The sequence below is a fragment of the Gambusia affinis genome, linkage group LG09 (assembly GCF_019740435.1).
Source record: "Gambusia affinis linkage group LG09, SWU_Gaff_1.0, whole genome shotgun sequence".
Taxonomy (NCBI): Eukaryota; Metazoa; Chordata; class Actinopteri; order Cyprinodontiformes; family Poeciliidae; genus Gambusia; species Gambusia affinis.
In genome coordinates, this window is record NC_057876.1 from 23,885,248 (window position 1) to 23,901,746 (window position 16,499).

General features: G+C 41.7%; 1 protein-coding gene and 1 long non-coding RNA gene across 3 annotated transcripts; one reads left to right on the top strand and one right to left on the bottom strand.

Annotated features, from left to right (window-relative positions):
* The first annotated feature begins 299 nt into the window (after positions 1-299).
* On the top strand, positions 300-13,510 carry LOC122836591. 2 transcript variants are annotated; one of them, XR_006371569.1, is made up of 5 exons: positions 300-399; positions 549-754; positions 2,953-3,056; positions 3,314-3,414; positions 13,318-13,510. It is a non-coding gene; the product is annotated as an uncharacterized LOC122836591 (long non-coding RNA). The 2 variants fall into 2 exon arrangements; XR_006371570.1 differs by having other exon boundaries at positions 394-433.
* Positions 3,755-10,987, bottom strand: npas4a (neuronal PAS domain protein 4a). The gene is made up of 8 exons (XM_044126214.1): positions 10,510-10,987; positions 9,995-10,158; positions 9,801-9,903; positions 8,501-8,801; positions 8,295-8,404; positions 8,035-8,170; positions 6,181-7,862; positions 3,755-6,086 (listed from the first exon to the last, which is right to left on the bottom strand). Exons 1-8 carry the CDS (start codon positions 10,682-10,684, stop codon positions 6,058-6,060), a joined length of 2,700 nt encoding a protein of 899 aa, XP_043982149.1. The 5' UTR covers positions 10,685-10,987; the 3' UTR covers positions 3,755-6,057.
* Positions 13,511-16,499: the final 2,989 nt, after the last annotated feature.

The following is a 16,499-nucleotide window of genomic DNA, read 5'->3' on the forward strand; positions in this document are numbered from 1 at the left end:
TCAATAAAGTACAACTTTGAGGGATGGGGGGGTCTGAAAGCGGGGTAACTCTTTTGTAAATCGTCGGTAAACATACATTTGCGCTTTGGCTTGTTGTCTTGTTGTTATGTCACACGCAGCGCCGTGCGCAGTGCCCTAGTGCCTGTAAATTTAATGGTCCAATGAAGGTAATTTAAAAAACAGGACATTTCCTCACTTTCTAAAAAAAAATCCGGGACGCCCGGGACAGGACGTGAAATACGGACATGTCCCGGGAAATACGGACGTTTGGTCACCCTAAATAAAATAACTGTTTTGCCCTCCAACATTGTGCGCATGCGCGAAATATCCCGGATGTAAATAGTCTCATGTTCTTGGTTCCGTTGAAAGCTGTTGGCAGCACGAACGACCGTTAAAAAGGTATGGACAAATATCACATTTAAAGCTGCCGTTTGTAAGTTTTCTAAAAGTATACATATATATTTTTATATTTGTTGAAACTGTCACTATGTTGTGACTGTATGAGATAGATAATCTGAAAAAAGTCGATCTCCTCTGGCTTCTCCCAGTGCTAACCAGAAACAACCAATCAGAGCCAGGTGGCGGGTCTTGTCGCTGCCAATCACAATCTCTCGTGGCGCTCCTCCTCCTCCTCCCAAACCGCCGGCTCTCACCTCTTTGCTCTTCGCTTCGCTGCGGTTGTAGAGCCTGTTGTGAATGCTAAAGCTAGTTAGCATAACCACCGATAACGCGGACTAATGGTTTTCCTGTAACGGTAAGTTGTTTCTCTGCTATTAGCACTTTTAGGTATTTTTAGTTAATTTTAGACAGTGTTTTCAACATTGAGCAACTAAAACTGTGCCTTTATTTTATTATATTCTTTTAAAACATAAGTTATTTTTAGTTTATAGCCGATATTTTAAGTTGTAAAGGTAATGGTTGTAAGAGTGTGGTCTTTCAGCTTACACTGTTTTTATTTATTTATTATTATTTTTTTGCCTACTTCTCCAGTTAGAATGGTGAATCTACTTTATAATATAGTATAGTGAGAGGAAAACATCCCCACTTTAAATTTTATTGTTTTGCAGTGATTGAATTAGTAGGTAAATAATTGGATAAAATAGTGATCTGTTATAACAAATTAGATGTACAAAAACAAGTTCAGTCACTTGTTTATTATTATTATTATTATTATTATTATTATTATTATTATTATTATTATTATTATCATCATTTGTTGACATTAAACCCAGAGTAATCAACTTTAAAATTGTTTTCCTTAGTCAGTCAGTCACTGCCTAGAGGGGATTTTTTCTTATCACCATCAGAAGAAAACAATATTCCTAACAATACTAAAAGAAAAGCATAAACTGTATTATGTTTGCTAATCATAAGTCGAGTGAACCTTATACATTCATCAACATCAGTACTATTTTTGTAAATTGATTAAAGGATTTTTAAACATGAGCCAGGTGTTGATAACTTTCTTTGTACTGATTTTTGTTTTTCCTGTTTTGTAGCTGCAATTCATCCCTGGTCAAATTTAAATATTAGGACTTAGTAAAGAGTAAATCTATGCTTGTTTACTATGTTTGTATTTAAAGTGTCAATTACACACACACACACACACACACACACCCACACACACACACACACACACACACACACAAAAAACGCTTGCAGCATTTAAAAAGATTAACTATTGTGTCTTTGTCTAATATTATCACATAGAAACTTTGTACAGTTATCAGAAGTAGAAAAATTAAACTCAAGATGTGTAAATAGGAGCCATGATTCTGAAAGATACGCAGAAGTTGAGCCAGTTTCTTTAAAGTAACTGGATTATTTGAACTAAACCAGAATTAAAGATAAATAATTATTATATAAATATATCTGGTTATTATCGTTCAGTGATGTAGAGGTGACAGTTGTCAAGATCCAGCCCTTTACCCTTGGAAATGTTGGAGTCGTCATTGGTTCCTGAACAATGTGGCTCAATAAACATGGCTGCAGTCCTTCATCAGATCCATTTTGCTCTTCTTCATCACTCCATCTGGCTTCTTCTTCTAAAAATGCAGAGAAATTGCTCACAACGTCTGGGTACTCAGCTTTTGTCGTTTATGGTTTGATTTACTCTGATTACGTCACAAGATGGCATAAAATCACCCAGTTACTAAAACAGCCACAATCTGCATCTATAGCAAGAGAAATATTTATCATAAAAAGCTTTTGTGTTCACAGAATGTAAGGAAAGCGGTTCGTCTTTTCAAATCATGCAAGTGTTTTTATCATTTCAGTGACACTTTAAGTAATTCAGTTGCTTTATCTTGACTAAAAGCAGAGATGGATAGACTACACAGAAACTGGGCACTACATATTTATACTCAAGTAAAATGAAAAAGTGATCTAAGAAATTACTCCAGAGTAAAAAAGTATTTGGTAAAAAGTATACTGATCAAATTATCATTCAATTAATATTTAAAACTTCCATCATCAGACAGACCAAAATATAAAGTTAAGTGGAAATTTTGGTATTTTAAGGAAAAAAATTACAAAATCAGGCAAAAGAATCAATTTCAATAAAAAAAAAACAAACAAAAAAAAACTTACTAAACTTTAACAAAAACTGCAGGTCTGTGTCCGGTGAATTATTGGTTAAAATAATAATTGTTTTTCATTCAGTGGGTAGAAAATTCAGAAATTTTACTCAAATAATAGTAGAGATACAGGTAAAAGTAAAAAGCACAGCTGAGTAAAAATACTCCTAAAAGTACGTTTTCAATAAATGTAACTAATTACTACCCAACTGGTTGAAACTATAAACCTTCATGTTTGTTTTAATTATTGAGTCTTCCTTGTTTCTTTCTAGTCGGGGTAGGATTGGATAGGATTGGATTTGCTGCAGTGAGGTTTGAACCCTTCCTGTCCTTTTGGCCTCCTTCTAACCTTTTTTTATATTTTTATGCAACACAGTGGTTCAATGGACTCCTTGAAGGTGCAGTGCTTGAGTTTTCCAGAAGATAGCAGCAGTCAGCTGTGTGCAGCGATCTCACCTCCATCAAGCGCCACTGCGGCAGGTAGTGCTGGAACAAAATGTTCACTTGCAGAAAAAAAAATGCAATGCCTAAGGCTTTGCTTCATTAGACATGTTGAGTTTTGGGTTAATATTTGCCTCAAATTCAATTTGTGGAGCAAATCTTATGGGGGGGAAATGCATATTTGGTTTATTTTATGTTATGTCTTTTGTGGCATTGGGGGATCAGGTTGTTCCGTTTCCATTTTTACTCCTTTTTTTTCCTACTGTACCTCTAATTTTAGCCTCTTTCTTTGCCAGCCCTCCCCTCTCTGATGCCTCTGAATAGAAGCTGAGAATAGAAGCAAGGCTGTTTCCAGTCAGAGCAGGAATGCCTATATATGGAGCTCCACGCCACGCAGGTACATCAGCAAATATGGGCGACTCTGATTTGTAAAGAGGGGTGATGGTAGAAGGAAGGAGGGGGGAAATCATCTTCCTACTGTTACGTGTGTGTGTGTGTGTGTGTGTGTGTGTGTGTGTGTGTGCCCCCCTGAAAAGAAGCCTCAATGCCAAACGTGTGCGTCAGTCTGAGTCAGATAGTGTCTCATTCTGTCTCGTCATACGTGTGCGTCAGAGCTGTTGCTGAGCGAAACTCGCTCCGGGGGAAGAAACGCAAGAGAGTGAAGGGGAGGGAGGAAAAGATGATGATGGTGATGATGATGAGGGAGGAACAGAGAGCTCGACTCTGACGACACAAATGCATCAGCAGCATTAAGTGCACTTTAATATAAATGCATTTGTATGACAACCAAATACACTTATAAGCATCACAATAGAACACTGGTTCACAATGTCCATTCTGCAGTAAATAATAAGAATAACAATAAGATGTTCAGAATATATTCCATCTTATGCGATAAAAATCTCTCTCTTCTGTATGTACAGACCAGTAGCTGTTTCATACAAATGTACAAATGTGTACAACCTTTCAGAAAAGAACATATGCCTACATCCTGAGATGTAACGCATATGAAATAGCTTTTTTTTTCTTCAAATATCACACATACAGAAGTATAATTTTTACACATGTATATTAACTTAGCCTTGAATAGCTAGAACGTAGGAATCAATCCTTTACTTGACCGTAGACAACTCTACGTGAGCATGTCGACACCATGGGAATTGTACCATTCTCAACCCGTGTCGTTTGGTAACTGAATAGAAATAGCACCCGTCCCCCCCAGTTTTCATTTTTTTAAAACAAAACCTTTTTGTATTCTAAACCCCTCTCAAAAAAGAAGAATCGCTCGTTCAACATAGTCAATTTGTATGGAGTGCCGTTTGTGAAGTCACACTGTAAAACATTAACAGCAGTGATTTTGTTTATTTACCCGGTAACAAGGAAAAAAATGAGAATGTTTAATTTTCAAAGTCATATTTTAAACATATTATTCCTACATTTATAAATCTCAGAGTTCCAAACTAAATATTTAATTCACAAGTCTAAAATCTAAATGTTTAGTTTTTAACTAAATGTTTTAGTCTGAGTTAAATGTTTAGTTTTCAAAATGAAATATTTATCTCCAAACTCTGACATTTATAAATGTATGGAATAATATTGTGAAAAAATAACTTTGAAAAATGAACATCCACATGTTTTTTTTCTCTCCACCTGGCTAAACAAACCAAATGTTCACTGTTAGTTTTTCACTGCGTAAAGTTACAGACGGTATCCCATAAATTTGTGCCTCGCTGCACCGCGCTCCAGTGGAGCCGCGATGCCGACCGTCCACTCGTTCGGAGTGGACGAAGAGTTCAGAGTTCAGGGGCCGTTTCAGGCACACAGGAGCCGCTATAAGCTGCCAGCATTGCAAATATTGATGCTGCAAGAATATCCAGCCGACTGCCCCACAGCCAAAAGCAGGGAAAGAAGAAGAGGAGGAGGAGGACCTGATGAGTCCACATTCAGAGTCTTAATGTACAGTACAGAGTAGCAGAGGGTTTGTGGCATGATCAGAGTCCAGTTCTTCATGTTTTCTTTTTGTTTGCAAATCACATCGATACACAAGATTTCAGATGGAGCGATAACCATGAGATGTTAAAGGTTTAAAAGTCGCAAACTCAAAGCTCAAAGTATCTCGGTTTCAATTCCATTTCTACGTTTTTGGAAGGCGTTTAAACCAGAACTTGTCTGGTTCTGGGAACTAAATCAGAAGATTTAAGACAAGAAATATTTTTTCTCTCTCTCTCTCTCCGTCTACTGATTGTTTTCGCACTTAGGTTGTAAACGATTGTAAACATTTGACTTCCTGTAACGTTTGAGGTTTGGGTTTGCGTTGCTGCATGTCAGGCAAAAAAGTGCTATGATTCATCCCACTACTGAAATAGCAAGAAATGCATCATTTGTTTTTGTTCACAACAGATATTTCACTACGAGTGAATACACATACGTATCTGGAGTTTGATCGTCTCTGAAGCTCTGGAGAGTAGAGGTGCACCGATAAACTGATCTGCCGATAAGTCCGACCCGATTTTCTTAAATTTGGGATCTGATCAACTAAAAATCAACCACTGGCCACCCAGCAGGACGTGTCTGCAGACTGAAACGTTTATTTAGCAACGTTTCAAGCAGTAAAAATCGTTACCAGTCAAAATTGGCATCGGCAGGTCAGGCTTTTTTAAAGATCGGTAACCTGAAAACTGCAGTCGGTGCACCTCTAACTGAGTGATCCCCAAATGGAGCCAGAACCCAGGGAGTTCTGGGTCCACTCAGTCATCATGTGAATCTGGCACCAGTTGTTTTTTTGTTAGTTTTTTTTTGTAGTTTTTTTTTTGTTGTTTTGTTTTTGTTTTTGTTTTTTTGCAGTATTACACAGAAGAAATGATTGAACAAAAATATATAGCCAATCTTTGTTCTTAGCAGACATGTAGGAGATGAAGTCCTTAAGTTGTATATACATTATGTATATTTATACACTTAATTGTTTTTTACTTTTCAGTAAAAGGGTCTCCACAAAATATGACAATATGCCATACTTAATGAAGTAAGTCACAGACTTATTTTAGAACGGAGGAACACTTCCACTCCCATCTGAAAGACAAAAACAGACAGTAGAAGAAGAAAATTAGTGACTGGAGTTTTTCACATATTTAAAAAGGTGAGATAAAACGCAGGAAACGCTCACCTTTGTGGAAGCACTGTGGCGATGGATGACATTGGAGTTGATACAACTCAGGTTGTTGCCCTAAGCCAGGGGCGATCGAGGCACCTGCCCCAAACATGGGTTCCAGGACGGCCAGTTCCTCCAGGAGGGACTGAGTGCAAGACACGGCGGGCGTGGGCGAGGCGACGGGCATGGCGGCGGCTGGGCTCGGGGAGGCGGTGAGGATGAGGGGAGGGGAAGCAGGGATGGAGGAGCAAGACGACACGGGAGACGACGCCAACTCCACCTCCATCTCCATCGCTTCCTCCGCCAGCCCCTCCCCGTCCGTCGTCGCCACGCTCGCCCCACGTCTGGCCACGGAGTTACATTGCGCCGATTGGACGCTACAGATGTGGCCCGCTCCCTCAAACTGGGAGGGTTGGTGCCAACACACTGGGGTGTGTGGAGAGGTGGGGCTGGAGGGGGCAGAGAGGTTGGGAGCGAAGTCGTCTTGCAGGATCGTTTCTAGGATGTTCTCTTCAAACAGAGACTCATCGTCATCGAGGAAGATGGGGATGTCCAGACCTCTCCACGTTTTTACGGGATAAAACTCCCTCAGCATGTGGACTGGATCCGTCGCTTCGATAGCCGGGGACAGGAAGGGCGACGGAGGCGAGGAGGAGGGGGACAGTTTGGACAAAAGAGGATCCAGGTAGAAACCCTCAGCCAGGGAGCTGATGTGTTGAGCCAGAAGGGAAATCTCCGCCCGTTCCTTCTCCCGCTCCAATGAGAAGAAGGTGAGGCAGGGCTGTTTGCCGGGTGAAGCCTCAGGGGTCAGCAGGCCTTCAGGGGGACACTGGAGGGGCCCGAGCGGCACGTCAACGTAAAGCGGCCCGCGGACCTCCGGCAGAGTCATTACCGTGCAATCTCCGTCTCCTGGACTGTCGGGCGTGGGGGGCAGCTTCTCGTACAGGGCGCTGCTGCACGTCTCAACGGGGAACAGCAGGTCAGTGGAGAGGGCGGGCAAAGACAGGGGCAGCTTGGTGGAGAGGGTGGTGGGCGGAGCGGGGCTGGGGTTCGTAGTGGGCGGGGCTGTGGAGGAGGCGGAGGGCGCCAGCGAGGTGGAGGAGGTGGTGGTCGTAGCAGAGGGAGGAGGCGTTGTGGTGCCTGTGGGGTCGAAGCTGAAGAGCGGCTCGTTGAACTGGAAGCTGGTTCCTCCGACCTGCGGCGTGTACGGCGGGGTGCACACAAACTCTTTGGTCTGCTGAGCCTGAGAGGTGGGCAGCGGCAGCGGCGGGTCGAGCTGGAAGGACGGAGGCAGGAGAATGTTCTGGGTTAAAAAGTCCAAATCTGCTACTGTCTCCACCGTGACGGGAGTCGGCGAAGACGCGGCGGAGAGGGTTTCTGTCGGTGGCGGCTGGAAGAAGCTGTCCTCCTCCAGAGAGGAGATGCTGGAGCGAGGGTCTCCCTCCAGCTGCATGGGCTCGGCGATGGAGCTGCCCGGCTCGTCCGAGGAGCCGACGCTGCAGCCGGTCGTGCTGAAGTCGAAGGACTGGGCGGACAGACCGCTGCTACCGGGCGTGAACACCTGGTCTGGGCTGGACAGGGTCTCTGGAGACTGCAGGCTCAGGCCCTCTGGCTGAGACGGGCCGGCGCTCAGAACCAGGGTCAGCTGGGTCTGCTCGGAGCTGAGCTGCTGGCGCACCGACCAAGCTTCAGAGTCACTGAAAAAATGAGAGGAAACACAGAAACCTGGAGTCAGTTTCAGAGTTCATTCTTGTTTCCTCTAGATCCCCATTTTCTCTGAAACTATAGCAGCTTTATAGTGGTCATAGTAAAACTGAATTAGAGTTGGTTTTGCTGTTTTAAACCCTTCAGAAAGTGGAGCATTCTCACCTGATGATGTAGTTGTTGCTGCTGATGGGAATGTCTCCGTGCTGCAGCTGAAGCACCATGTAGAGCCAAACCCAGGACAGATCGTGAGCCTGAACACGAACCACCATCTCAGCTCTGCCCTCTCCACCTTCCCTCACTGTCAACAAGAGTGGAGAACATGTTATGGTCGGTGTGTAATCACATTAATCATCATTGTGTGAATGTGCCGGTGGGCACAGTGTGGGCATGGACGGCTTAATTTGAGCAAACAGAGCGCTTACACAGGCTGCGGTGCTGAGCAGAGGCGTGTGACAGATCCTGTGGGTGGAGGAGGCCGTACCAGGAGCGGGAGCGTAAAGCTGTCACATCGTAGCCCAGATACACAGTCATGCTGCAGGGCAGAGTGGGAGGAGATGTGATTTTTCACGTCTTTATCCAATAAGCAGAATAAACTCACGATTTCTAGAGGAATGAAGGGCAAACTCACCTGTCCTGTGCCGCCTGGAGCCTCATGTCTCGGCCGTGCTGGGAGTGGAAACACGCCAGAAACAGGTTGGTCTCGGCCAGCGGGAGGGCAGAGGTCGCGTCCCTGTCTGGCCCCGACCCGGAGCGTGTGGGCTGGGGCTCCAGCGGGGTGCAGAAACACACCCACACCGGGTTGGAGGTCCAGTAGGAGCTGGCGGTGGAGGGTGGAGCGAGGCAGCGAGCGCGGATCAGAACCGGCTTATTTCCAGCACTCTGCCTCCGCACCGACTTGGAAGTGTTGAAACGGCAGCGAAAGAGACGGTCTGTGGGGGAAGAGAGGGGAGGAGAGTCTTTAGAAATGAACATTTAAAATGTAGCAGTTAGTTATGGAGCACCACAGGGGTGTGCACTTGGGTCACTGCTTTTTAAAACATATACAGGAAGTAACATCTTTATTTCACCACTTTCCTGAGCGATTCAGTGGGTGGGGAAGTCAACTTCTAATTGGTAGGTTGTAAGTTCAATTCCAGCAAGGCACTTCAAGCCTAGTTGTCTAACAATCTGTGCATTGTTGTAGAAATGTTTGTGAGCTTTAAGTGGTCAAAATGGCTGGAAAAGAACTTTGTAACTCCAGTCCATTTACTGTTTCTTAAAATTAAAAAGTGATTTTGGCAAAAAATAAAAATCTATAAACAACCGATTAAGTGGCAAAATGCATTTAAATGATATTTTTTATGCTTGCTTGCTAATTCAGCTGTAAAATTTGAAGTACACTGTGCTTTTCTTTGATATCTGGACTCTTATTTTGGTAGTCCTCCCTTTTAGAGGAAGTAAAAACAGTAAAATACAGAAATGCCAAACATTAAATCTGCTGGTTTTAAATCTAATTTTAAGCTCCTGCTGACATCAGGCACAAAATATGTTAGTTTGTTACATTTAAAATGTTAGCAAATGTAAAGTAAAAAGTTTGACTGTTTTATTGTGAGGAGTGCACCTCTGGTTGCCATGCCAACAGCTGGTTGCCATATGTGTTGAGCTTTAAAAGGAGATACAGTTTCTACATCAAGAAGCTGGTTTTTAGATGTGGTTGAATATGTTTATGATCTAAATTCAGTCTTAAGTGAACCTTTTGTTTTAAAAAACGATCACTGCCTCTTTCATACATAAAGATGTTTGAGGCAAAAAAAGAAAAAAAAACTTTTAGGAAGGTGACAATGTAACTTTTAGGGTTTTTGCTAGAGTTTAGTATGTGATTTTCAGTTTTCATTGTGTAAAAAATGAATAATAGCTGCTAAATGTAGGAAAAGAACATGGTGTCTTACCCATCTCAAGTGATGTGGAAGCAGACAGGTTGGTCCTCATGATGAAGTGATCTGCAGTGTCGATTATATCATAAACGCTGTCACCTTGTGCCACAAGATCCACCTGAAACAACAACAAAAACAGATACCTGGTGTCAAACCCATCTGAAACAACCTTCCTGTGTTGAGGAATGCAGCAGCAGCGTGTGTCTCACCATGGAGTGTCCGAGGTGCTCGGAGACGCTGTCAGACAGGTAGAGCAGCTTCCCTTCTCCGGTAAGCAGCATCAGGAAGCCCGGCATCGCCTGCATCAGCTCCGAAAGCTCGTGAAAAGACAGAAACGCAGCTCTCTCCTCGTCACTACCAGCAGATCCCGCTTCTGGGAAGAGAGGAACCAAACATCTGTTAGGAAAGAAGCGAGGCTTGGACAGATGCCGCAGTAGAGGCATGTAGTTCAGCACCGCGGACATCTCCAGGGCTGCGCTCATCCTGCTGGAGCGTTTCAGCACCGCGGACAGCGAGGAAACACGAACATTTCAGCACCGCGGACAGCGACAGCCTCAGTTTCTCACTTTAATCAGCGAAATAAACTGTCTCTAATAACATCTAGAAGGGCTATAGATTCACATTTTACCCTAAAGTCAGATTTTCATCACACTTCAGCTCGAACACTTGTTGATCCCCGCACTCTGCGGGAGATTGATCAACAGGTTGCCGTCTCAGTTCCTACCTTGGGTGAAGAAGACGGACTTCCTGGTGTACATGCAGGCCAGGGACATGATGTGCAGATACGAGAGCCGCGCTTTATCTGCATCAGAGATGGGCAACAGGTCCTTCAGGTTTCGGATCTCCGCGTTGATCTGGTCCCGTCGCGCCTTGGACGCCCCTTTCGTTGAGCGGTACATCGTGGTCTGTTGCTGCTGCGGCGAGCCGTCAGCGTCCCTCCGGGCGAAAAGTTGTAAAGCAGAGCGCTGTTAGAAGATCTGCTGAAGTTTCCCGTCGCAGACAGGTTTGTAGAAGTGAGGGGAAGAAAAAGAAGATGTGCTATTGGACTTTCATCTCAGCTGTTTCTTTTTCTCCAGAGCAAGGTTTATTGGTAAAAACCTTCTCCCTTCGTCCCTCCTTTCGGAGTGCAGGTGAATCGGCGGCTGCAGATCGCCGTCTCTTCTGGCTCAGATGTCCGGAACCCGTAAATCTGGTTGAGGGACTCTGCTCGCAGGTCTCTTATATAGCCTGGGACTCCACCGGAGCAGGGGGGCTCCCGACGCGCCAACACCGACGTAAAACGGAGGGAGGAGGAGGAAGAAAGGGGGGATAGATATGCCTGATATGAATGCGAGCCGCGCTGAGAGGCTCCCCCTCCCTCCCTCCTGCCCTCTCCTCTCTGTGACTCTTCCTCGACGTCAGCTCTTCCCTTTACTCGGTCGTGACGTCGGCTTGAAATCGGGAGCTCCGGCGACGCAAAAAGCCCGATTTGGACAAAACCGAGTAGAGGGCGGAGCCATCGTAAAAACGTAACCGGAGTCACCGGGCTCCGGTGAATTGTGAAAGGAGGAGGAAGAGGAGAGGATCTGTGCTGAATACGAACGAGGTCTGTGTGTTTATATGTCTGGCACCTGCCTGTTTGCCCCGGACCCGCCAGTAAACACGGCAAGTTCTTGTTAGACCGCATTTACTGAGACTAAAGGAGATTATCTGCCGCCAGAAGAGGCTTTATAAAAATATATCACATCTGAAAATCTCCCTTTATCTGATTATTATCACTTTATCTTATGTGCAGATCAATTTAAACCCGTTTTTAATACATTCTAAGCAACAAAACATTCATTATTACAGCTAAATGTCGATTTCAAAACGATTTATGATAAAAAAACAAGGCATGTTAGAATAAATAGTGCACACAATTAAACGACCAGAGCAATAAAAGATAAAATTTTTCAACCATGACGTTCATTTCTGACTCAGGATTCTCATTATTGTTATCTTTATTTTTTCTATTGAAAGTTACAGACAAGATTTAGAAAGTCTGAATGAAATGTCTGTCCGTTTTTTAATGAATGGCGCTCATGAATTATTCCGCGTTTCTAAAAATAGATTTCACCAGTGACCGACATGAAGGAGCGCGCCGCGCGCCCCCGCGTCCCCTCCTGGCTCCCATCCCTCCGATTCATAAAGAGCTGCAGAGGAAACACGAGCCGCAGGATTTTTACCGCTCTGCTTTGATTTTAAATGACCGATTGAAGGTTCAGCCTCGTTTAGTTTCCACGATTCAAACGAAATTTATTAGATGATCGTTTATATTTGGTCTAATTACTCTGATTTTCTCATAAATTAGGAATAACTGGGTGAATAGGGTTGATGAATTTGTTCTTTTGTTATCGGAGATGATGAATAATCCCGTTTCAGAGCTACCGTGTTGTTAATCCGATGACTCAGCCACCTCTGTTTCCTCTTCCGCCTTCACAGATCCAGACTGGTAATCACCTAAAGGTGCAAACACAAAATAATCAAACACGAGTTACAGATTTGTTACAGATTTGTTTAGTGTTAAAATCTTTTGTTTAAAAAAAAATCTCTGTCTAAAAATGGTGCCTGTCGGTTTTCCCCGCCCTGCAGTGAAAAAACAGAGAAGGAGAAGAAAACGAAGAGTTTGTTTTGATGGATCAGGAAAACATTCAGTCCTAGCTACTACTGAACCGAGGAGCCGAGTGAGTCAGAGAGGAATCAGTTCATTGACTCAGTTTACTGAATCAGTTCATTGAGACAGTTCACTGAAACAACTCAGGGGAGACAAAATTACCATCCATCCATCAGTTTTTGCATCCGTCCATTCATCCATCTGTCCATCCATTCGTCCACCCATCAGTTTTTGCATCCGTCTGTCCTGTCAAATATTTTATTATATATAATTTTGTTGAATTATGTTGATATTTTCATTTTAATTCGTCTTTGTTGAATAAACCGTTTTAGTTTTTGCGTTTCTTACAGGTATTTAGTTTCTCTTTAGTTACTCTGGCTGTAATTGAAAGCATCTCCCTGCTGGAATTTGGTTGTTAATTGTATTGAACTTAAACCACTTTTCACTTCCCTGACACTTTCTTCAATAAAACACTTCCTTTCCGTTTAATTACTCCCGTAAAGAAAAAAACAACAATCAACCTCTCCTAAGTCCAGACTCTAAATCACCTCGGCTCAGTTTAATTGCGTTTTGCTGACTTGTGCGTCGAAAACTAGAAAACCTCTACAGTTTCTTATAATTTTTGAAGAAAATTAAAACAGATTATGACATGATTTGCAGAATGGTGACTTCTAAAATATAATTTATTTTATTGTTTTGTTACAGTAAAAGGTTCCTCCTTTCTAATTAACTCAGAGGTTTGTTTCTGTTGTTTACATTGATGCTGGTATTTATGGTCAGTGTGTTGAGCAGCCGGGTTGTGGAACATTTCTGTCAGGATTCATGTGGGCTGAAGAGGCTCGTGTTATTATGCAGGAGCTCCCAGAACAGAAACACTCCAGGTTGTTTGTTTTTCTGCAGGCTCTTCAGATGTCCCTGCAGCGTCCCAGTTTTCTGCGTTTCCATTCTCACGGTTGTCATAAGAGCCCCAGAAACATGAGAAAATGATTGTGGTGGCAGAAGAAGAGTGACAGGTTGTGGGGACAAGTGTGCTGTCTCCCTGACAGCAAGTGGACACAAATGGATTCAATTAGACGGCCGTCTTTGTGCCAGAACCTCCTGTTTGTCTCAGTTTTCATTCAGAGGCTCATTTGGACTTATAATCCACTTTGGTATTAACTCAAGCACTCACTGCTTCATTTTCAGGCTTTCGGCTCCGGCTTCAGTTTTTCATAAATTTATTTCTTCTCTATGGGAGTAAATTTGTGCCAAAGTTTTGGTTCTTGCATTGAAGAAAATGATTCATATTCATGACTTTATTCAGTGCAGTTTGACATCTGACTGGCCCTAATAATAATAAATTGTCCTATAAGTTATTGCGATAAATGATAATATTGTCATTTTGAGACCATTTTCAAGTAATGTAATAATAATGGAAAAAAAATACAAAAACACATTCTCAAATAATAATAAAGTTTAAATTCTAACAAACATTTAACACCAGAACTGTAAGACATTTAATCCAAAATAAATAAACAAAATAACAAATAAAATTAATTTTATACTCTCTGTAAACAAAATTATCTTTCAAAATAAGAGGCTAGTTGAGACCAAACTTTTGTCCTCCAGTTTTTGGTAGTCAGAGAAAAACAATAAATAACATCAATCGAAATTACCGGACTTGTTTTAATTTATCATATGATTAATTGATTTAAACGTTTTTGGGTTGTGCCAGAATGTATTGATAAAACCCATTAAACTGTTAAAATATTAATAAATATCTTAATAAATAATATAATTAATAAATAAATAAAAACTGTTTTTATTTGATAAAATAATATTTTATATTTCCCTGTGTAGTCTAGCGGGCCACTTAAAAAGCTGTGGTGGGCCTGATTTGGCCGTCGGACCTTTAGTTTGACACCTGTTTTAGATTAAAAAAACAGCAGCGTGTAAAACTTTTAAACGAGATAAAATAACTTAAGCAACACACAACGAATGGCTAATAAAATAAAACAAACAAATCCACAATCATTTTTAAAGAATCCTTCATCAGACGTTTCCCAGACTTTATTTATAAATTATGCAATCTCTGAAAATATGCAGGTTCTCTGGGGCGACATGTGAAATATAAGAATGAAACCAGTGAGTCGCTGGTTGCCATGGCAACTTCCCTCTTTATTTATGGAGCAAACGTGAAGGGGAGCTCAGAGTGCGACTCTGTAGCAGAAACTGAGCTGAAAACAATCAGCCACTGAGCAAAAACTATATTTTTCTTCTAAAACAAGCAGCTTTCACATAGATGTTGGAAATCTGTTTTTGGTTTTGAGAAAATTTGACCGAAATATCCAAAAATATGTTCTGATTAGCAAGTCTGCTGCAGGTACACACCAGAAAATACAAACAAGTGCTTTTTGAGGTCCCTTAGCTGCAACAGGGTTTAATTATTTAACTTTCATGACTAATATTGCTAGGAGTGTAATATTACTAAAACGGAAAACCAACTTCCAATTTGTAAATTACCCAATAAAGTTTGGGGGCAAAAGAGAAAAAACTGGTTTTAATTTAATACAATAAAATAGAATTAAATAATAAATTGTTATTGCCTTCAGTGTTTTTGTGAAATATAGACATTTAATAAGCTGCAAGTGCTGGGGAAATTGCAAACGTGTAAATTTGTAAATTATTTTTTTCCCCAAATTATGCAAGAATATTTATATAAATTTGGATGCTGCAAGGGAGAAATACATATGTATTTTTAATATGTAATGATTTATAAATGGTGCATATTTTAATTTATAGTTTTCATTATGTGAATTTGGGATTTACAAGCTTGTTTATTTTGATTCAGAAGTTGGATGTACTTTAATGAATAGAAATACCCAATCAGGGACTGGAATTGTGAATTAGCTGTAGCCGCTGCATTAGTATCTGAATTTACATTAAAACGTTCATAAAACTTTTTCTACACTAATGATGAAAAAACAAAATTTTTCAACTGGGTTGTTCCCGTAAGAAACACAATTAAAATCACACATAATAGTTTATTCACTAAAACATGCTGCGCCTCCATCCTCCTCCTGCCACTTCCTGTTTTCTTCTTCGTGGTTTCCACCAGAGGAAACATCCAGTTGTTGATCATGTGACTCCTGTGATGCGAAAAAAGTGTTTCTATTGCAGTTTTGCGCATTAACCCATTTTTGATACAGCAGCAAAACGTTTTAGCGTTTTTATTTCAAATTTTTAATTTTTCCATTAAGTTAGTTTCAGTTTTATTTTTAGTAGAAAAGCTACTTCCAGACTTCTTCTGTTTGTGTGCATTGTCCCTGTCAAATAAACTAATACATTAAATAAACCTTTCACAATGTTTCGGCAGCAAAATCAAAAATCAGGTTGAGATAATTGTCATTTTTTTCTAACGTTTTTGCTCCTTTGGAGACCATTGTGTCTTAGAACATGTGTTCCAACATTTAGGGTAAAAATAAAACTCAGTCACTCGCCCAGCAGAAGAAAACCCACTCATTTGCTCAGATTTCTCACCCCTGACACACCGCTTCTCCACACTCACACCGAGCAGATGCACAAAGGGCAGCAACTATTCCGGCTCTTTCTGTTCACACACTCCCTCTGAAGCCATCCACAGCAACTAGGGCGACTTTTGCAGCTTCGGCCGCTGACAGCGACTGCAGATGAGGGACGAGTGGCCTGTTCCTTCGCTAACTTAGTCATCTTATTGCAGGGAACAGAGCGCTCATCACCATCTGGTGTGAAAGTTGACAAGAAAAGAAATTGCACTGACAATGAGACATGAATTGTGTTTGTCTCACATGTGAATAAGCTGCTTATTTTTGGACCAATTCAGGGTTATTTATTGAAAGGGAAGAGAAAGTGGTTAGTTTGATAGGAGAATTTTTCTCAAGGTAAGCATAACTGAATGATTTGGGTTTATTTTTACACTCAGAGTCAAGGTCTGCACTCAGCTTCTTGTGAGGAAGGAGCTAATCTGTCGCGTAGCAACACCTCCCACTCCTGCATTGAAGCAAGAGCAAGAAAGGATGGGAAATAACAGAGGAGAGTTTAGGGGAGGGGAAATTGGGGAAATT

Excerpts from the sequence above, each read along its gene's own strand:
- npas4a (XM_044126214.1), bottom strand. The coding sequence starts at position 10,684 with ATGTACCGCTCAACGAAAGGGGCGTCCAAGGCGCGACGGGACCAGATC. Across the intron at positions 8,171-8,294 it reads TGCTCAGCACCGCAGCCTGT|TGAGGGAAGGTGGAGAGGGC; the intron begins GTAAGCGCTCTG and ends TCTTGTTGACAG. Across the intron at positions 6,087-6,180 it reads GCCACAGTGCTTCCACAAAG|ATGGGAGTGGAAGTGTTCCT; the intron begins GTGAGCGTTTCC and ends TTTGTCTTTCAG.